General features: G+C 41.6%; 3 protein-coding genes across 5 annotated transcripts; 2 read left to right on the forward strand and 1 right to left on the reverse strand.

Moving 5' to 3' along the window:
* Window positions 1-2,274: 2,274 nt before the first annotated feature.
* On the forward strand, window positions 2,275-7,562 carry gcdha (glutaryl-CoA dehydrogenase a). Its single transcript, XM_071389379.1, has 12 exons — window positions 2,275-2,422; window positions 2,914-3,032; window positions 3,164-3,199; window positions 3,417-3,557; window positions 3,807-3,869; window positions 4,001-4,171; window positions 4,798-4,927; window positions 5,204-5,420; window positions 5,665-5,768; window positions 5,989-6,114; window positions 6,319-6,479; window positions 6,975-7,562. The coding sequence occupies exons 2-12, from the start codon at window positions 2,924-2,926 to the stop codon at window positions 7,046-7,048; spliced, it is 1,332 nt and encodes a 443-aa protein (XP_071245480.1). The 5' UTR covers window positions 2,275-2,422; window positions 2,914-2,923; the 3' UTR covers window positions 7,049-7,562.
* Window positions 7,563-7,782: 220 nt separating this feature from the next.
* Window positions 7,783-11,878, reverse strand: LOC139567832 (synaptonemal complex central element protein 2-like). The gene is made up of 5 exons (XM_071389383.1): window positions 11,472-11,878; window positions 10,890-10,972; window positions 10,661-10,776; window positions 10,338-10,452; window positions 7,783-8,362 (listed from the first exon to the last, which is right to left on the reverse strand). The coding sequence occupies exons 2-5, from the start codon at window positions 10,962-10,964 to the stop codon at window positions 8,165-8,167; spliced, it is 504 nt and encodes a 167-aa protein (XP_071245484.1). The 5' UTR covers window positions 10,965-10,972; window positions 11,472-11,878; the 3' UTR covers window positions 7,783-8,164.
* On the forward strand, window positions 11,066-18,017 carry LOC139567831 (uncharacterized). 3 transcript variants are annotated; one of them, XM_071389380.1, is made up of 4 exons: window positions 11,066-11,246; window positions 14,431-14,746; window positions 14,934-15,302; window positions 16,285-18,017. In XM_071389380.1, exons 3-4 carry the CDS (start codon window positions 15,077-15,079, stop codon window positions 16,575-16,577), a joined length of 519 nt encoding a protein of 172 aa, XP_071245481.1. In that variant the 5' UTR covers window positions 11,066-11,246; window positions 14,431-14,746; window positions 14,934-15,076; the 3' UTR covers window positions 16,578-18,017. The 3 variants fall into 3 exon arrangements, with proteins under 3 accessions (XP_071245481.1, XP_071245482.1, XP_071245483.1); XM_071389381.1 differs by having other exon boundaries at window positions 14,481-14,746; XM_071389382.1 differs by lacking the exon at window positions 14,431-14,746.
* The last annotated feature ends 4,627 nt before the right edge of the window (window positions 18,018-22,644 follow it).

The raw sequence follows: 22,644 nt of genomic DNA on the forward strand, positions 1-22,644 counted from the left end.
TTGTGGCCCGTTGCCTTGAGAAAAGGGCAACCAGTGGAGCACAAACAACATTGTAAATACCACCAATTTCATATTTATCTTGCCCTACTATTCGTACTACAATTATTTTGCACATTGCTAAAACACTGTACATAGCTGATAATATAACACTTGAAATGTCTTTATCTTTTTTTAAACCTTTTTCAGTGCAATATTTACTGTTAAATTCAAATCGTTTTTTGTTGATGTTGTTTTGTATCTTCTCACTTTTGTTTATTGTTTATTTCACTTGTTTTGGCAATGTAAACACATGTTTCTCATGCCAATAAAGCCCCTTTCAATTGAATTAAGATAGAGAGAGATCCTACCTCAGCAACCGTGTAGGCCGGGTGACATAGCAAATAGAGGCTATTGTGGTCAGCCCTGACAACCCTATCCTTGCTTTCAGGGGTGTCATGTGGATGAACTATGCCAAGATTCGTCTAACATAACATACCATGAATAATGAATGAGGTTACGCTTCTTATATTTAGTTTCCTGGCCTTTGAATGCTTGGAAGTAATCATGTTTGCCTAATTAATCATTTCTGCATAATGCATTTTATGTTGTTGTTAATTTGCATTGACAACTGTAATCATTATACACACATTTCATTCAGCAAACTGATCTATTCAAAGTATCGTGTTGATCTATTTACTTTTTCTATATGAAAATATCCCAACCACACATGTTGTTCACCAAACAAACAAATTTAGGCTTATCTCATTAAATTCTGATTAATGCCACATAGCCTAATATCAGTGGCGTAAAGTACTTAAGTAAAAATACTTTAAAGTACTACTTAAATCGTTTTTGTGGGTATCTGTAATTTACTATTTATATTTTGGACAACTTTTACTTTTACTTCACTACATTCCTAAAGAAAAGTATATAATTTTTACTCCATACATTTTCCCGGACACCCAAAAGTACTCATTACATTTGGAATGCTTAGCAGGACAGGAAAATTGTTAAATTCACACACTTATCAAGAGAACATCCCAGGTCATCCCTATTGCCTATTATCTAGAGGACTCTTTAAACACAAATGCTTTGTTTGTAAATTATTGTCTAAGTGTTCGAGTGTTCCCCTGGCTATCCATAAATTAAAAAAAACAAGAACATCGTGCTGTCTGGTTTGCTTAATGTAGGGAATTTGAAACGATTTATACTTTTTCTTTTCTTTTTGATACTTATATTTTTGCAATTACATGTACTTTTGATACTTAAGTATATTTATAACCAAATACTTTTAGACTTTACTCAAGTAGTATTTTACTGGGTGACTTTCACTTTTACTTGAGTAATTTTCTATTAAAGATATCATTACTTTTACTCAAGTATGACAATTGTGTACTTTTTCCACCACTACCTAATATAAAGCCTACATTTCACTTCTCAATGTTTAATTGAAAACGTTCAACAAATATGTTTTTTGTTTTGTTTTTTAACAAATATGTGTATGGTTATGGTAAATAAACACTATAATTGCATAATACTTTTAATACTACACTCCTATACAATTGTGGTCTCTTCGGGCTTGGTTTAAGATACAGTATTTTGAACCTAGTCTTCAGAAGCACATGGCCATTTGGCCATTTGCCACCTGGACCTATTTTTTACAATCTAGTGGTGCATTCAAGACAACTGGGAACTCGGAAATATACGAGATCAAATTATGACGTCAGTGATCTTCAAATCGGAAAGTCGGCCCTCTAGACCCGAGTTCCCGAGTTGGTATTCCGAGTTGGATGACCGTTCAAAATAATATTTCCCAGTCGGAGCTCGTTTTTTCCGAGTTTCCAGTTGTCTTGACCACACTGAAGTCGGAGATTTCCGAGTTCCCAGTTGTTTTGAATGCGGCATATGACGAACATATTTAACGAATTGGCAAATCAAAAAATTCCTAGTTCCTAGTTCCGACTAGTATTTGAATGCAGCATTTATATACTCACAGCCAATGAGATGGGAAGGAAGTGTGCCAACGCCCACGACATGCCCTCGGTCAGATGGCTATACATTAGCGCCATTTTGAGTGTGGCATTCTTCACTTTTGGAAAAAGGTCCAAAAAGAAAAATCAATGACAAAAAGTATTTAACCCACACATAACTTTATGAATCATTACACTCTAAATAGTTTTATAATGCAAATATATATGCATTTGTTTTTATGCTTTAATTCAAGGTTAACAAAATCAAAGTTTCATAACGAACTGTTGCATAATCTTCTACTTCACAGGTGTCGTCTCTATTGGCTTGACTCGCTTATGATGGAGAAAACTGTCCCCACGCAGCCATTTGACGTCACACCCCAGCGATTACAAAACAACCAGCATTGCATGAGATAAGGCCATCATCATCCGACGTTTTCAGATCATCGGAAATAATTATCAGACAAGAACAGGTACAGTAATGATACTATGTTGTGCATGAAGTTCCTCACTGCAATGTTACAATGTTGCGGAGGAAGACTTGTTTTTACTGCCTCTGTTTAGAACGTTTTTTTTTTTTTACCTGCTGTTCAACATGTGTTATACAATGTTTTGTAACAGGCTTGTGTAATGAAGGACAGCTACCATAAAACATGACATTTCTTACCTTATTCGTTCAAATAGAGCTATGGAACACCAGGAAAATGATATTAAAACAAGAATCTGTACCATAGGATTTTTTCCCTTTTGATTTTAACTGCCATTATTGGTACAGTATGTTACAGTATTGTCACTAAAATGCTTCAAATGTGATTTTTGACCATCACATTGTTTTAAATGTCATACATTTTTCTCAAAATAAATCATTCACTTGATAATATGATAATATCATGTTTTGTAAATGTATAATCTTTACTCTCCTTAGTGTACCATTAAATGTGTCCTGTGTTGTAATCTCTTTCAGACTGTGTACCATGGCTCTCAGAGGTGCTGTGACTTGTTTGCTCTCCAACGCTAAGAAATGTGCTGCAGTCTCAGCCTCCCAGGCACAGGGCACAGCAGCAGCTTCACGAGCCCAAAACGGTGAGTTTACATGTGAGCATATAATAACATAGAATGGGATTGTATTAAAGTGACATTTTTAAGTGTCTAGAATGTATTGCTGCTTTTTTGTTGGTTTGGTTGATGACTTATTGTGCCGTTGACTCTTTCAGAAGCCGAAGTGGTCGCCAAGAAGACAGTAAAAGCACGTAAGTCATTTATACAAGTTAAACTCGTAAAGCTACAGTATTGGACAAACCGTATCATGTGTACATTACCAATGTATTACATATGTAAACTTAACCGCTAGATGCCACTGGCTACACATACAGACATGGTGTAGTATATTATGAAACGTGGTGGTGGACAGTATGACATCACCATGTTTGTGTCGTCTCATGTTCTAATTCCCATGGCCCTCTACAGCCAAGGTGCAGTTTAACTGGCGTGACGCCCTGGAGCTGGACGGCCTGCTGACAGAGGAGGAGGTGATGATCAGAGACTCTTTCAGGACCTACTGCCAGGAGAAACTAATGCCACGCATCATCATGGCCAACAGACACGAACGTAAGCACTGGCACAGTGTGTAAGCACAGACACAGGCTGAGGCATGGTCATGGCCAACAGCGACAAGCTGAGGCACTGACAAATGGCCAGCGGACACGAACGTCAGCACTGACATTTGGCCAACAGACACAAATGTAAACACAGGCTGAGGTGCTATTCCTGGAGAGAAGACTTCTCATGTTGCACAATGAACTTCTCTGTAAACTATTTATTCATGCTCACTTTCTGTTTGTTTGTTCCCCCCCACAGATTTCCATCGTGAGATTGTCTCAGAGATGGGAGAGCTGGGTGTCTTGGGGCCAACCATCCAAGGTAAATAACATATGAAACATGCATCATTCTGTTATTGATGTGTTCATATTCAATCTTCATGCTCAACTCGATTAGTCCACTAATTGTCCTTCTTCCTCTTCTTCCTGTTACATTGTCTCTTCTTCACCCAGGTTATGGTTGTGCCGGCACCAGCTATGTGGCCTACGGGCTCATTGCCAGGGAGGTGGAGAGGGTGGACAGTGGCTACCGATCAGTCATGAGTGTCCAGTCCTCACTGGTGATGCACCCCATCAACGCCTACGGCACAGAGGAACAGAAGGAGAAGTGGCTACCCAGGCTAGGTAAGCAATAACTACTATATATTACATAGTAAAATTACACATAGTATAGAAACTAGAGCTGGGCGATATGGAAAAAAATCCATATCCTGATAAATTGACTGAAGTATCACGATAACGATAAATTGAACGATAAATTCATAACATTAATGTGCGGCAGTTACTTTTTTACATTACCCTTAAAACGACTACTACTTTAGATGTTGTAGCTATCGATTGAAGAAAGGAAAAACCCGGACTCACTCAGCTATCAATTGTCCCATTAACAATAGCCCATATTAGCAGACTTACTTCATTTCAAACTTCACATTCCTCTAGTAAAGGCTACTTATCGTTATTATCGATATCAATGTCCTCAATAAATGCTTGGTTCGGTCAGTATCAACAATTTTAGGTTCAGAAACTATGTTGGGTTTCAGTTCATAAGTATGAAAAAAAATAACGTAGATGAACAAACAACAGGTGTTTACACATAGTTAATATTGGCACATAGACAAAAGTCTAAGTTGTTGTACAAAGTAAATGTGGTGTGAAATTGAGAATGAAACGAATGCAGACTGAAGCAGAGCTCATAGTCCAGTTAGATAAGGCCTCTTCATAATCCCATCTCTCTCTGTGTAATGCTGCAGCTCGTGGGGAGATCTTGGGCTGTTTCGGCCTGACTGAGCCCAACCACGGCAGTGACCCCGCGGGCATGGAGACCAAGGCCAAGTACAACCCCTCCAGTAGCACCTTCACCATCAGCGGAGCCAAGACATGGTAAGGTTCTTCTAACCTGGGTACCAGTCTATCTATCTGACCAGTCCGCATGTATGTCTGACTGGGTAGGTTCTAGTCTGGGTTACCATACGTTTCTGCTTTAGTTCACTTCTTTGAAAGACCAGGCTAGGTAGGTAGAGTAGTTATGAGTCAACTATAAAATGTCCCCCACCATATTATATGCCCTTACCCTCGCATATGATGTAGTTGAACCTATAATACCCTAACTCTCACTATGGGTAACTAACTTAGCGCATTCTCTCCCCTATCCCCCAGGATCACCAACTCACCCGTGGCGGACATCGCGGTGGTCTGGGCCAAGTGTGAGGATGGCAGGATCAGAGGTTTCATCCTGGAGCGTGGCATGAAGGGCCTGGCAACGCCTAAGATCGAGGGCAAGTTCTCTCTGCGGGCGTCGGCCACGGGCATGATCCTGATGGACGAGGTGGAGGTGCCCCAAGAGAATATGTTGCCCAACGTCTCTGGACTGGCTGTGAGTAAGCCTAACTGTTGGACTCAAACACATAATGCTGTTTAGAAATTATGTAAATGGAATGATTTACTATCGGAACAATTCTGACTGAATCAAAGTTGCTGGCCGAGATACTGTATGTTTAGAGAACTCTTGAGATGTGATCTGGAAAACAAAGTCAGTTCTCTAAAGATGAAGAAAAGGTGTTCTGTTAAAATATAATATATTGAACTGAACATACTGTATATGTCTCATTTCTGGTCAGGGTCCCTTCGGCTGCCTGAATAACGCCCGCTACGGTATCGCCTGGGGAGCTCTGGGTGCTGCCGAGTTCTGCTTCCACGCTGCCCGCCAGTACACACTGGACAGGTAAATACCTCCCTCCCTACTCATTATGTCATCAACTCTATTAATTCAGAGCACTTTTTGGTATGAACGGATGAAGTAGCTTGTTCAGGAAGACGTTAGCTCAGTAGTAAAGAGTATTGAAGGGAGTCAAGCTGCCATCCTGGCTCTTCTTTCAGCATTTTAAGACCCTATTATATGTTGCTGACATCTGATTCGTTCTCTTTTGTTTTGGTCCATTCAGGATCCAGTTTGGCGTGCCCCTGGCCAGGAACCAGCTGATGCAGAAGAAGATGGCTGACATGCTGACAGAGATCACCATCGGCCTGCAGTCCTGTCTGGCCCTAGGCAGACTCATCGACGACAAGAAGTGAGTGGAGTCCCTACTGAGTGAGCGAAATGTTTGCTTTTGGATGTGAGGAGAGACTGCAGTGTGTGTTTATGCATTGGTCTGTGTACTAGTTTCATTTTGAATATGTGAAGAGAGACTATCTCTGTGTGTGTACTGTATGTGTCCATCTTTCTTCATTATATTAAACACGGACCTCTATCCTGTCTGTCTTCCCTCCCTCAGAGCGGCCCCTGAGATGATCTCCATGCTGAAGAGGAACAGCTGTGGGAAGTCCCTGGACATCGCCAGGCAGGCCCGAGACATGTTGGGAGGCAACGGCATCGCAGACGAGTACCACATTATCAGACACGTCATGAACCTGGAGGCCGTCAACACATACGAAGGTGAGGAGAAGATTGATTGAATATGGTATTTAAAGGATGGAAAGGTTGGATAGAAGAACAGGTGATTGGAACATGAGCAGAAAGTAGTCTGGATTGGAGAGAGACAATGAGACTGGATGACCAGCAGAGGTCAGTAGTGTACAGATTAAGTGTTATGGTTACTTGTTGGTTTGGTGGTATAATTCTCAGTCAGTGGAGGCTGCTGAGAGAAGGACGGTTCATAATGTCTGGAACGGAGTAAATGGAATGGCATCAAACACATGGAAACCATGTGTTTGATGTATTTGATACCATTCCACTTATACAGCTCCAGCCATTACCACGAGCCCATCCTCCCCAATTAAGATGCCACCAACCTCCTGTGCGCTCAGTATGTATGTATTATATATCCCTACAATATCTAATGTAATTTAAATCAAAAGTTTAGCCTCACTTGCACATTTCTCTTATCAAATAATCAACCCACAATGCCGTTGTGTTTGCTTGTTCTTCTAGGTACCCATGACATCCATGCCTTGATCCTGGGCCGAGCCATCACTGGACTGCAGTCATTCACTGTTGAGAAGTAAACTCTCCTCCTTGTCCTCATATTACAACGGACTGAATAACGGACTTAAAGTAGACTGGGAAAGCCTTGAGCTACCCATCTATCTGTCTTCTGAGAAGTAATCACTGAGGGTGTGTGCCTGACTGCTGATGGACTTCCATCCCCAAGTGCCTCTGTTTGGTGAGAGTATATTAAAGTAAAAGTCAACCTGAAAGAAACACCGGGTCCAAATATGAGACGGTTTTGTTTTGCTTATGTACCTGTACTCAATCAATCGACGATTGAAATACAATGTCAGCTTGAATGTTGATACAGTAGCTTCAGTCTCCTACTACGAAGGGATGTCACAATGGTATGTAGCATGTTGATAAGGGATCTGTATAGATTAGAAAGATGTGTTATGGAATAAGTTAACTTAATTGGTGAGAGGTTGTACAGTATGTATGTGTATCTTTAGAGATTTGTTCACAACTGGTCTATTTGATTTATTTCTAGGTGAAAGAAATGAACTGTACATAAAGCATATTTTGAAATTATGAATTGTATAATTTCGTAATTGTGATACCGACGGCTGACCTAAATCAGTATCCTTTTTGAGGACAGAGAATGTCCAAATTCAATGATCTGCCGTATCGAAATAGTCATAGGATTAGGGACTCATTTGCAAATGATTTTTTTCTCTCATTATTTCACATTGTCTGGTCAAAAAAGCCATTGACACGCAATCACACTAACTGAAATGACAAAGAAGCGAGCCATGGCTTTGTAACAACACACTCAGGTTTATTAACCAAAACAGCACTTACAAAAGCACCAGACTTAAAACTGCAGAGCAGGTATATTTAATCAGCTAGTTAACACTTGAACCAGTACAGTTATACTATAACCAACCACCGCATGGGGCTGGCACAGTACAGTGGGGTCATCAATGGCTGTCCAAAGGCTGTCAAACTACACTTAGAAAAAAGGGTTCCAAAAGGGTTCTTCGGCTGTCCCCACAGGAGAACCATTTTTGGTTTCCATGTAGAACCCTCTGTGTAAAGGGTTCTTTATGGAACCCAAAAGGATACTACCTGGAACCAAGAAGGGTTCTCCTATGGGGACAGCCAAAGAACCCCTTTGGAACCCTTTAGTGTAGTCACTCAGTACTCCGGTGCAGAGTCAGGCCCCTGTTGAGTCCTGCCAGGGCCTGGGAGACGGCGTGTAGCTCCGTGTTGAGCCTACTGCAGCTCTCCAGCACCAGAGTCAGCTCCTGGAGCGTGGCCTGCATGGCATGGCTGTTTTCCTCATAGGCAGTGTACATGTGCTCCTTCATCTGCCCGCAGATCTCACCCACCTGATGGAGAGCATTGACATGGAATAGTATGTAGAGTACGCTATAATGAAACTGTTGGACAGTCTATGACAATGTAGTACAACACAATGGCCAACAAATATAACATACCCATTTATACATATACATATATATACATACATATACATATATTTGGTTTATTTAGTAAATACACATTGGGAAAGTACATTTTGAATTGTTGAGCAACTGGTGTGATAACTATGCCCTATGTACATAGTCATTGAACACTGGTCACTTTAATGTTTACATACTGTTTTACCCACTTCATATGTATATACTGTATTCTAGTCAAGGCTTTTCCTATATAACTACTGCTGTACACACATTTTCTATTCATATACTGTCCATAATGCCTTTACACACCATCATATATATTTATATTCTGGACTCTGACATTGCTCGTTCTAATATTTTTATATTTCTTAATTCCTTTTTTATATTTGGGATTTGCTTGTATTGTTAGGTATTACTGCACGGTTGGAGCTAGGAACATAAGCATTTTGCTACACCCGCAATAACACCTGTTAAATATGTGTACACGACCAATAAAATGTGGTTTGATAAACCGTGATATTGGCAGTTAGCTACAGTGGGGCAAAAAAGTATTTAGTCAGCCACCAATTGTGCAAGTTCTCCCACTTAAAAAGATGAGAGAGGCCTGTAATTTTCGTCATAGGTACACTTCAACTATGACAGACAAAATGAGAAAAAAAAATCCTGAAAATCACATTGTAGGATTTGTAATGAATTTATTTGCAAATTATGGTGGAAAATAAGTATTTGGTCAATAACAAAAGTTTATCTCAATACTTTGTTATATACCCTTTGTTGGCAATGACAGAGGTCAAACGTTTTCTGTAAGTCTTCACAAGGTTTTCACACACTGTTGCTGGTATTTTGGCCCATTCCTCCATGCAGATCTCCTCTAGAGCAGTGATGTTTTGGGGCTGTTGCTGGGCAACACAGACTTTCAATTCCCTCCAAAGATTTTCTATGGGGTTGAGATCTGGAGACTGGCTAGGCCACTCCAGGACCTTGAAATGCTTCTTACGAAGCCACTCCTTCGTTGCCCGGGCGGTGTGTTTGGGATCATTGTCATGCTGAAAGACCCAGCCACATTTCATCTTCAATGCCCTTGCTGATGGAAGGAGGTTTTCACTCAAAATCTCACGATACATGGCCCCATTCATTCTTTCCTTTACACGGATCAGTCGTCCTGGTCCCTTTGCAGAAAAACAGCCCCAAAGCATGATGTTTCCACCCCCATGCTTCACAGTAGGTATGGTGTTCTTTGGATGCAACTCAGCATTCTTTGTCCTCCAAACACGACGAGTTGAGTTTTTACCAAAAAGTTCTATTTTGGTTTCATCTGACATTCTCCCAATCTTCTTCTGGATCATCCAAATGCTCTCTAGCAAACTTCAGACGGGCCTGGACACGTCTGGCACTGCAGGATTTGAGTCCCTGGTGGCGTAGTGTGTTACTGATGGTAGGCTTTGTTACTTTGGTCCCAGCTCTCTGCAGGTCATTCACTAGGTCCCCCTGTGTGGTTCTGGGATTTTTGCTCACCGTTCTTGTGATCATTTTGACCCCACGGGGTGAGATCTTGCGTGGAGCCCCAGATCGAGGGAGATTATCAGTGGTCTTGTATGTCTTCCATTTCCTAATAATTGCTCCCACAGTTGATTTCTTCAAACCAAGCTGCTTAGCTATTGCAAATTCAGTCTTCCCAGCCTGGTGCAGGTCTACAATTTTGTTTCTGGTGTCCTTTGACAGCTCTTTGGTCTTGGCCATAGTGGAGTTTGGAGTGTGACTGTTTGAGGTTGTGGACAGGTGTCTTTTATACTGATAACAAGTTCAAACAGGTGCCATTAATACAGGTAACGAGTGGAGGACAGAGGAGCCAACTTGCACAATTGGTGGCTGACTAAATACTTTTTTGCCCCACTGTACATACCTTTTCCACTAGCTTGTCCTGAAAGTTGTCCATAATCGTCTGGTCCATGGTGCGGCTGTCGTTTATCTTCCCAACCAGGTCCTGGACCTTCTTGCCAATGTCATCTATCCTGGAACTTAAAGCAAGAAAGTACATTTATTTCATTCATCTTAAATCAACATGAACGCATTGGTTGACTTTCCACAGATGACGTGACTTTCCGTTGAGTTTCTTCCTTTACTATGTGTCTCCAAATCGCGCGATAAATGAGCTGAAACGGAGACCGGAGTAGGACTTGAACTATTCACGAAAAAATAAAGAGTCTTGACTAGGGACTTAAATACCTTATCTGGTGTTCCTGACTCTCATCCGTGCTCATGGATGAAGATCTCTCACTGGTTGAGTCGTGGTCAGTGCCAAGACCTTCATCAGGGTCCATCTGGGGGCAGGATACATCCATCTGCAATCACAAGAACATACAGCGGAACTATTAGAATCAACGATGTAAATCGGATTTAACTATCTACTGTAACTAGATATATAATGTCAGAAAAGGTCAATCAATAGCTGTACCTGGGAAGTCTCATGTCTGGGTTTAGGAGTTGATTGTGAGGTGGAAGGCAGCTTGTCAAAGAAAAAGGCATCCATTTGCAGATCTTCAGATTACATATGAGAAATAAATGTGAATGTTCAGATTTTCGCCTTATATCTAGAGGTACAATGGCAATGCACTTCGCGTGACAGAACAGTGGGGGTCTCTGTTTCAGCTAACGTTAACTAACTGTTAGGTAGGTAACGTTAGTGGGTGGATAAGAAATTAACTAGCCAGCTGTGACAGTAGGTTGGACAGGAAACATTTTACTAACTGCACTGGAATGAAAAACGACGAACCTTATAGAAGACAGCTATTTGAAAAGTCTGCTTCTACAGGTAACATTACCTAGTTGGCTAGCTTACGTTATTGCATTTTGTCTAGTACTGCCGTTACATTAATTAAAACCCGTAGCTCGCTTACACCGACGATGCGGCTTGTTTACAAGCTAACGTTAGCTAGCTAGTTTTGGTAATATATCCTGGCTTGCAAGCTAGTTAATAATGGTACGACATTTTTACAATTCTCTGAGTATAATGTTTCCAAAATAGCTAGCTACTTACTACAAGCGTTGTGTAAAGAAAATAAGCCTTTGATTTTGAGATGGAACGTCAAATTGCGCGCCTGTTAGTTTCCCGGGAAAATAGCTAACTAACATTAGCCTCGAGCGCTAGTGGGGCAATATTGAGAGCCTTTCAGGGTCAACTATTTATTTTGAGGGAATAACATTTGATTTGAGTTAACACAACCACAGTCGGACATTATACAATTCTGCTAATGCTGCTGATTGTTAATCTAGGTTACTTAGAAGTACAATTCTCTAGTGAATGAAGTAAAACATGTCCATAGTATGAGCCCTAATACCCATAAAACCTGACAGTCAAACACGGAAATGGTTCCAATCGTTTTTCCACCATTACATTATTTCCAAACACTTAAAATGTGGGCTGTGTTTTGTGTAGGCTTAAATATTTTTGATATTTGTTTAAATTGAACCTCTATTTAACTAGGCAAGTCAGTTAAGAACAAATTCTTATTTACAATGACAGCCTACCCCGGACAACACTGGGCCAATTGTACACCACCCTATAGGACTCCAAATTACATCCAGATGTGATACAGCCTGGATTCAAACCAGGGATTGTAGTGAAACCTCTTGCACTGAGATGCAGTGCCTTAAACCTCTGCGCCACTCGGGCTTACCCTGGCATGATGTTTTGATAACCGTGTAGGACAAGGTGACTACTATTACAACTTTCCAGAGTAAGTTGAAAGCCGGACTGAGTACCCCACAGTTTGGGAACCGCTGGTCTAGTGGACTCCACTCCATGGTGAAGGGGGTTTATGTAGATTCCACCAACGGAGTGGAGCAGAGACCAGGCTTTGTGGAATCTAGCTCAGACTACATCGATATGCCCAAGGTCAATATAACTCCCGTACGGGCTCGGGAGAGACGAAGGTCGAAAGCCATGCGTCCTCCGAAGCACAACCCAACCAAGCCGCACTGCTTCTTAACACAGCGCGCCTCCAACCCGGAAGCCAGCCGCACCAATGTGTCGGAGGAAACACCGTGCACCTGGCCCACTTGGTTAGTGCGCACTGCGCCCGGCCCGCCACAGGAGTCGCTGGAGCGCGATGAGACAAGGATATCCCTACCGGCCAAACCCTCCCTAACCCGGACGACGCTAAGCCAATTGTGCGTCGCCCCACGGACCTCCCGGTCGCGGCCGGCTGCGACAGAGCCTGGGCGCGAACCCAGAGACTCTGGTGGCGCAGCTAGCACTGTGATGCAGTGCTCTAGACCACTGCGCCACCCGGGAGGCCCATAGTTCAACATTTAATTTGGGAGGTATTTAATATTTTACACATGTAAAATCTAGAAATCGGGCAGTCAAATGCACAAGGCATATAATTAGGCACACCTCTCAATTTTTTGGTGTGACATTGCGCAAACTCAAAAATAATGCGGTGCCTAACACGGAACCCAAACCGGTTGCGCGCGTGCGCCATCGTGCATAACCGTATTTTGTCCCCCCACGCCAAAAGCGATCACAACACGCAGGTTAAAATATCAAAACAAACTCTGAACCAATTATATTAATTTGGGGACAGGTCGAAAAGCATTAAACATTTATGGCAGTTTAGCTAGCTAGCTTGCACTAATTTGTCTGCTGTTGCTAGCTAATTTGTCCTGGGATATAAACATTGAGTTGTTATTTTACCTGAAATGCACAAGGTCCTCTACTCTGCCAATTAATGCACACATAAAACGGTCAACCGAATCGTTTCTAGTCATCTCTCCTCCTTCCAGGCCTTTTCTTCTCTTGACTTTATATTGCGATTGGCAACGTTCATAAATTAGGTGCATTACCGCCACTGACTTCGTTCGTCTTTCAGTCACCCACGTGGGTATAACAAATGTGGAGATGGCACGTGGGTACCTGCTTCTATAAACCAATGAGGAGATGGGAGAGGCAGGACTTGCAGCGCGATCTGCGTCAGAAATAGAACGGACTTCTATTTTAGCCCTTGGCAACGCAGACACTCGTTGGCGCAAGCGAGCAGTGTGGGTGCAATAATTGAATAACATAGATTTCTAAATTTATTTTGCAACGAGCGGTGTAGTCAGCCTGTTATGGGATTCCACTTCGCTCTGAGGCCAGCGGTGTTGCTGGCCTGGTCAAAGTGGTTATTGGAGGTTCTAATTTAGAGCTGGGCGAAATATGGATAAAAATCCATATTGCAAAAAATTGACTAAATTGATGCGATAACGATACATAGAACAATAAGTTTATAACGATGTGCACCAGTTTTTTTTTATCATCCTTTAAACTACTACTACTAGTTTGATGGTTGTAGCCATTGTCCCATTAACAATCACACATATTAGCAAACATATTTCATTTCAAACTTCACATTTTAGTATATGCTACTTATCATAATGAACGTTATCAGCAAAATAGCTGCGATAAGTTATCGGTATGGTCAATGTTAATCCTTTTCGGTTTATCGTACCAGCTCTAGTCTAATTAGTCCCTACCGTACTCCCTACATCATTTTCACTCCCTCAGCTTTGAGGGACACTTGTGCATATGGCAGAGGCGCGTGTGAACGCAAATGGAGGGCCGAGGGGCATGGGGAAGAGGGTGATTTGGGATTCAGTCATTACCTTTGTGCAAAGGAAGGAAGCAAATATAGCCAATTTTGACTTTGTAGCTGTGGAATCTAGTGGAAACCTTTTATCATCTGCACACAGGCTTTAAAATCACTGCACCATTTTAAGCACCGCCTTCAGTGAATAATAAATGCCCAAAACCCAAAACCAGGAACTACTGCTGCTCGTTATCACAATTCCACGTGAGCCTTGACAGATTCTCGCCGTTTCATCTGTCCACGAGAGATTAGCTGATTGTCAACCGACACTACCTTCTTTTGCGTTGACTTCTGTTCTGATCCTCTGGTTTGATCATGGGGGCGTGGATTAGGGGGCGGGACTACCCAAGGTTTCTTGTTCTCTCACAGTAATCTGCCAATCCTGTCTCGGTGCGCTATTCTCTCATCGCTGTTACCAGAGGGTACTGCCAGAGCGCCTTCAGCACCCTGGACAGTGGCCACCGCACGTGCTCTCCGACCTACGCTAGATCAAGCTCTCCTGCTAAGGAACCTCCCCTGCTTGCTCACCTAGGCAACACTGGAACACTTTTTCAAAGGGTTATGCGTGATCACATATCCCAATATAATCGAAACATAAAAGAACGGGTGGTTGTGAAGACATGATCAAAGTTGAGGATTTTGGCGGACAGCATTCACTTTACAATTGAATAACTGAAATTCCAAGGTGAGCGTTTTATGTTTTTCCACCAGCCTATTTGTGTTTAGAGATGGTACTTGAAATCAGTCTCTATCAATGACTCATTTTCTTTTCATGATCTTGAGTGAATAATATGCCACACATTTGTTTTTGTGTCCATTTGTTGAAATTAATACACAGTCAGTTAATGTACTTCTTATTCTGTGTATTTAAGTCTGCATGCAGCATTGACTCATTGAAAGGCTTGGATAAGAGAATCCTACAACCCCGGGACATTGTGGAGTAACTTTGTGAACGTTGTGAAGGAACTCATCGCAGAAAACATCCTGCATTACAAAGCAGCGGAACACCGCCAACATGGACGTCGTGAAAAGTTTCAACTTAACAGACAAAGCAGGACATTTGATAAAAATCTTTATTAATGATGAGGATATTCTCTATAAGGAATATAAGCCTCCTCCTAGGGACATTATCCAGCTGCCTAAATCCATGCTATATCTGCTGATGGCAGCTGTCGTGGTGGTGGCTGTGGCTTACGCTATCGTCGGTCACCTCATCAAGGACCTGGCCCTGGACATAGCAGGTAGTTGGGGGGGGACTTTAAGGACAAGGGATGTTACTTGAGATTGTGATTAACCTAACGGGTTACCTGCGCTCAGTACTCAGTACTATATAGATCAGAGTTTTAAAGAAAATCAAGGACCTGGCCCTGGAAATATAGCAGATAGTTAATCTCTTGGGGGGAATTTAAGGACAAGGAATGTTACTCGAGATTGTGATTAGCTTAATAGGTAACCTGCACATACTGTAATAGTGTTCTAGTTTAAAGTTCCAGTACTATATTGATCAGAGTTTTAAGTAGAAAGAACATACTGTATGTAGTGTACACTGGAGTGTATCAATCTATTGATGGATAATTGTACATTTGAGATATGTTTTAGCCTATTAGGTTAAAGACTGTACAGCAGTTGAAAGGTTAGAGGGGGGTTACCTAGGGGATAAGGAATGAGATTCAGACTAACATGTTGACTGCACACATGATTATGTATAACTTCATCAGCACTCTAGGCTAGAGTGGAGTATTAATAGATCATTGCAATTGCAGAATTTCTTAGAGAAGATAATTTTGACCCATTGACTTTATGTTAGCAGGTCTCTGTGGAAAACAATTTTGACTTAAAGCAAATGTAATGCTTTTGTGGGAGAATCTACTGTATAGAAGGGATTGTGTAATACCGGCCCCCATTCGTTTCTATCCTACTAATCACCGAAGAGCCGCGGATAGCCTATGCTCCTTGAGGCATGATCGGCCTAAGTAGGTACAAAGTAGGCCGTAAATCACACCATCCACCTCTCTCTATCCACAGACTGCCTGCAGAAGACATGTTGTACCCATTGTGTTTCTATTGTTTAGCAGGCCTCTGTGAAAGATTTGGATGTGATAATAGCCTACATTTTATGAACTGGGGAAACCTAGGAGAAAGGAGTCATATCTCTAACCACCATTAATTTCTATGCTACTAATCACACCATCTATCCCCACTTCTCTCTCTCTCTCCACACAGACTGCCTGCTGGGTCCCGTGGAGCCTGACCCCCTGAAGGATGGTGACCTGAAGCCCTGCGGTCCTTCCCACATGCCCCCCATCATGACCAACTCCCACCACAACGCCTTCCACGTCTGGGACACAGACAACGTCATCATCCCCATGACCCCCATCGAGGGGAGCCCTCTGGCCAGCCCGCTGCTGAATGTCATAACTCACATACCCTCCTTCTTCCCGCACTCGCTCAGCGTCAACAGCCCTGCGTTGAGCCATTCCCTACCTGGCCGAGAGATTAGAGAGTCGGACGCCTAAGGCCGACCACTGGAGGCAGGTAGCCTAGCGGTATGAGAGAAATGTCGCTAGTAATGGCCAACTCTGGCCGTGACCCCAGTCTCCGAGGGTGTCTCAGGGAAAGTGGGATATGCAAAATCACATTTTCCAATTCACACACTTGTACATGTGTGAAATAGGACACATATAAGCACCGACCCACAAGATACGGTGAAATAAGCACAAAGAGAGCAAGAGGCCTAGGGACCACCCATGGGATGATGCAATACTTTATCAAAGGTGACCCACCTGCTCTGAAGATGGAGGATTGTTTAGCATGAGTGTTTTGTCTAGAATAATCAGCCGCCATTCAGGGCACGGTGCAATAACACTCATTTTAAAGGTTATTTTGAGGACAGTAGGCTTACAGTCATAAAGGTACATTTTAATACAGTACTGGTAAACCATATTTAGTTAGCGATTCCATTAGCGGTTATTCTGGTGTTCATCTTAATTTGATTCATATGGCTCATGTCATTTTCAGTACCAAACCTGTAGCATGCTAGCAGATCTCTATGCTGTACCAAACCTGTAGCATGCTAGCAGATCCCCATAGACGTCCAGTCATTGTATTGGCACATAGCATTGGCTTGTGAAACTACCTCTATTTTCCTTCATACTCTTACTGGACACAGAGACATAAAAATGGTTTCCACAAGTTCATCTAACTCGGGGGAAGTAGATAAAGGGCCTCATTGCCAAAATCCCGAAGTATCCCTTTAACAGTACCAAACTTCCTTGTTTAGCCTCAACACATTCCATCCCAAAATGTCAGAGGAGCAAAAGAAAGACTTTTGAATGTTTTGGGCACATCATTGTGTATTCACCGGGTGAAAAGAAAATCACGGGACATCGTAGGACTGCACACAATCGATTGACGGTTTTATGCCGCTTTTGTAATTTCACCAACTTGGTTGGAGAGTTACAGATATCCGTCAAGCTTAATGTATATGGATGGACCTTTTCTGGAGTTGGCCAAAGTGGACATATTCTTCACATCTTTCCTATCAAGGAAACCCCAGTTGAACAGGCAGGGATACTGCCTCACTTGGCCAGGTTTCCCTTGGCAAAGAGGTCTTCTGACCTCAATGGGACCATCTGGTTAACTAAAGGTGAAACTAAAGGGGAATCTGATTTAAAACCAAAGTTGGTGGCAGCAGTGCAATGACGGAAACGGAGTGATGGAAGCGTTACCTATCATCTCTCTTTAAAGCTTGAGGGGATAGCTTAAGATCGACCGACAGTTGTGTATTAATGGCGATGGGACAAGGAGAGGGATGCCGGACTTCCCCTGTGAACTTTCCATCGGATTTGTGCCAAGTCACCACACTTCCTTCCTCTCTTTGACACCACCATACTAGTGACTTTTCCTCCTCGAGCATTGAAACATTAAAACTACCAATAAACACAGAAAAATGGCCACATTTGCGTGCTTTATAATGAATCTAATGTTGACTGTTCAGTAGGCCTATATATATGTGGTCTATTATTTCTTTCTTTACCAGTATGGGTGTCAAAAGCAAAGGCAGCTGGTGGCGTCTTAATTGGGGAGAACGGTCTCATAACTATGGCTAGAACAGAATGAATGGAATGGTATCAACCACATGGTTTCCATGTTTTTGTTACCATTACATCGACTCCATTCCAGCCATTATTATGAGCACTCCTCCCCTCACCAGCCTCCTGTGGTCAAAAGTTATGGTAAAGTGAGTGTGGGATAACATTCAAAACTTCAACTAAAAGAGGACTTTGTGTAAATATATGTTTGTGCGAATATGGTATTAGATTCATTCTGTTTGATAACACCTGATACTAAGGTTATTTCCAGGCTTCAGCAGGATTAGCTTAGTTGATTTACTAATTAACTAGTAGGGTTGAATTAATTCAGTTAGTAGGGGTGAGGTTAGGTTAAGGTGAGTCTGTGTGATTCCCATACAGGTGGCCTGGGAAGAGGTTCGTGATAGGCCTATCTAAACAGTATTTTAAGTGGAAACACACTACCTTATGCAAACAAATACTAGAGGGTAAGCACACAGTAGTAGAATTCAAGTACAGTGTAGTATATTTCAATCCTGTTGCTAGTTATGTTCCATAATTGATGCAGTTTTCCAGAAAGGCATAATGTTACACAACTTAAAACAAACAATTCTAATTTAAGCTGGATGTTACCTGATATTGCATGTAGGATTTGATACTGTTATGCTATTTTATAGCTTTTATCGTCACACTTGATGCCGACTGCGCTCATCCCATCTGTGCGGGTCTTTCAAGTGCCTGTCTTCCTTTATTGGGAGAGCAGAAGAGGGGGATTAAAGAGAGAAGATTACACACGCAGCTTAGCCCTCTCTAATACAGACTCCTTTTATTACTTTTCAGACAGGGAATTAGAGGCTCAGAGAGCAGTTTAATCTGAGGCAGAAGCTCAGAACCTTAGACAGCTGTTATGGAATGATCTTATCAGGGCAGCAGTTTAGTGTACTAACGGGAAATGAGATGTATTGTCACGTTAGTTTTGATGGATTCATCCACAGTGTTCTCCCATCTCAACCATTGATTGAGATGGTTGAGATTGGCATAGTCTGCCATCCTAACTGAGCTGCCGGAGAGGAAGGTAACTAACTGTTCAGGGATGTGACCATGAGACCAATGGTGATTTAAAACAGCTGTTTCCTTCCTCTCTGGCAGCTCAGTTAGGATGGCAGAACGTCACACTATTACTATGGAGACGGAACAGAAGTTCATCTGAGTTAATTTCATCCCCAGCTTTGGAGGACAAAGCTCAACCTCATATAGGGTAAACCTATCAAACTATTAGTGTTACTGTCGGTTGGATTATAAACCTTGACTCAACTGTTTGACCATGACCAGAGGATGTAAACCAACTACTCTGTACACATTTTAATAGGAAACTATATATGAGAGAATGTGTGTAAGTTGACAAGAAATATCAAAGACCACACCTGCAAGACCTCTTGGGGTGGTGATGTATATCACATTGTCTTGGGCAGTCAGCACATGGCTGAAGCTACCTGCCGTATTAAGAGCAGATCTAGGCCTAATAAAAAGCATAAGCCCAGCAGTGACACTTTAGACACGTTGGCGTTGGGAGTAGGTATCGCTCCACACCGGTAAAGAGGGCTTAATGCAGGACTAATGAGGACTCCGCAAAGGTCGTTCTGACTCAGACTAACTGGGACACTGCTAGAGTTCCACTTGAATGTTCTAGAACTGATTCTAGAATTTTTATGTAACGTTTCTAGAATGTCAATGTGTGAGAGACAGTTTTACTGGATGATTTTTAACCACTCATAAATGTGTTTATACAAGGCAAATGTATGTTTAACTTGGTTATCCAATAAAGATCAGGCCCGGATGTCAGTCCACAGTGGGAGAATAGGCCTGCTAGGTAGAGATACAGTATAACCACTGCGGTAGAGGGCATTTTGGGATCATCCTAAAACGGATTGGAGATTGGAACATGTGACGAGTGGATAACCGATCCCTGCAGTTTGGGACATTGTAGTGACTGGTAGGTTTGGCCAAACTGAAGGATTCCCATTTTTCAACACCTGTGATGTTGCATGCAAAGTCGTGCTGTGATTTAACTATTGTAGGGAGACAGCCAAATTATACAAAAAGCACAGCTGGTTTGGGGGAACATTGTGTGTAGACAATTGGTTTTTGACATCCTCAGCTATATGGGTAATGAAATGTCTTCATAAAGTTGCAGTTAACATAATGCTGGAAGAGATAAAGTTTCATGGCGTTGCAATAAACATGCTACAGTATCTAATAATGTAAACATGTTACAGTATCTAATAATGTAAACATGTTACAGTACCTAATGTAAACATGCTACAGTGTCTAACAATGTAAACATGTTACAGTACCTAATGTAAACATGCTACAGTATCTAATAATGTAAACATGTTACAGTATCTAATAATGTAAACATGTTACAGTACCTAATGTAAACATGCTACAGTGTCTAACAATGTAAACATGTTACAGTACCTAATGTAAACATGCTACAATATCTAATCATGTAAACATGTTACAGTACCTAATGTAAACATGCTACAGTGTCTAACAATGTAAACATGTTACAGTACCTAATGTAAACATGCTACAGTATCTAACAATGTAAACATTCTACAGTACCTAATAATGTAAACATTCTACAGTACCTAATAATGTAAACATTCTACAGTACATAATAATGTAAACATTCTACAGTACCTAATAATGTAAACATTCTACAGTACCTAATAATGTAAAGATGCTACAGTGTCTAACAATGTAAACATTCTACAGTACCTAATCATGTAAACATTCTACAGTACCTAATCATGTAAACATTCTACAGTACCTAATCATGTAAACATTCTACAGTACCTAATCATGTAAACATGCTACAGTAACTAATAATGTAAACATGCTACAGTGTCTAACAATGTAAACATTCTACAGTACCTAATAATGTAAACATGCTACAGTACCTAATCATGTAAACATGCTACAGTACCTAATCATGTAAACGTGCTACAGTACCTAATAATGTAAACGTGCTACAGTGTCTAATAATGTAAACATTCTACAGTACCTAATAATGTAAACATTCTACAGTGCCTAATAATGTAAACATGCTACAGTACCTAATATAAACGTGCTACAGTGTCTAATAGTGAAAACGTGCTACAGTACCTAATAATGTAAACATGCTACAGTGTCAATATAATATAACAATATAAGGGGCGGCAGGTAGCCTAGTTGTTAGTGGTTTGTACTAGTAACCGAAAGGTTGCAAGATCGAATCCCCGAGCTGACAAGGTAAAAATCTGTCGTTCTGCCCCTGAACAGGCAGTTAACCCACTGTTCCTAGGCCGTCATTGAAAATAAGAATTTGTTCTTAACTGACTTGCTTGGTTAAATAAAGGTACAAAAAACATGCTACAGTATCTAATAGTGTTTAACAAGAGCTACAAAGTCAGGTAGAAATATATGTAATTATATCTATTCATTAATTACATTAACAGTTCAGACATCCCGATATAGTCTCAGGTTAGTTGAAACAGAATGTTGTAATCAACCCTACCCATGACCCTGAAAGGGGAATATCACTCAACTCTTGTTTGGTATTTAAACTTGACTGCTGACATGCAAAACATTTTGGGACTGAATCAAGTGAACTAATGAAAAAAAATACCAAAGTATCATTTTGGAGTGGAATTCCACTTTAAGGTTTTGACTCCATGGTGTGACTGACTCAGGCATCTGGCTACATGACCTGTTCTCAGTAAGTCTCTGGCCCTATCCCGTTCTATCCCTGTCCTGCTCTCAGGTCAACTAAGCTCAGCTCCCTACTGTACCTGCCAAGGCCGTGACGATTGCAACCGGATGATCCGGGCCTGCCTGGCTACTACACAATTGGCTTATATTTCAACTCTAACAATTTGTATTTTCTAGTGTACTAAATGACTTGAATGCATACATTGGTAAATAAAAAATGGATTGTGCAACGTGGCCAAGGATAAGATGTTGGCAAGGTATTGTAGGCTACCTCACACAACATGCGTTGACATCAACCTAGGACAATACTGGTACAGTGTGTTTAGGTCCAATCCTATTGGTGGGTCTTGACAGTGCCAACACCATTCAGCCCTGATCCCTATTGGTCTTCTATTGGCAGCAGACCAAGAGGCTCTCTTCACCAATGGACGTAAGTGCATGGTCAGCAGCACAACCAGAGACAGCCTACTCCCTCATTTTATCTGGTTCATATGCAGTCAATGAATAAAAGCAGACCAGACGCTAATGCATTGGTGCCTACAGTATGGGAGCGCCACCCCTTAAGCGGACAGTAACTGACCATTTTAAGACAGCGGGACATCATTTACCCACCATCTTTAAAAAGAGCATGGTCAGCAGCACTCACCCTAACTTCAACACGACCACCTCTGCTACCTACAGCCAGTGGGTTCAGGGCTTCATGGAGAGACGGGCATGTATTTTATATCTAAATAGAGCAAATGTTGTTTGAAAAGAAGTG

This window comes from Salvelinus alpinus, chromosome 2 (assembly GCF_045679555.1).
Source record: "Salvelinus alpinus chromosome 2, SLU_Salpinus.1, whole genome shotgun sequence".
NCBI lineage: Eukaryota > Metazoa > Chordata > Actinopteri > Salmoniformes > Salmonidae > Salvelinus > Salvelinus alpinus.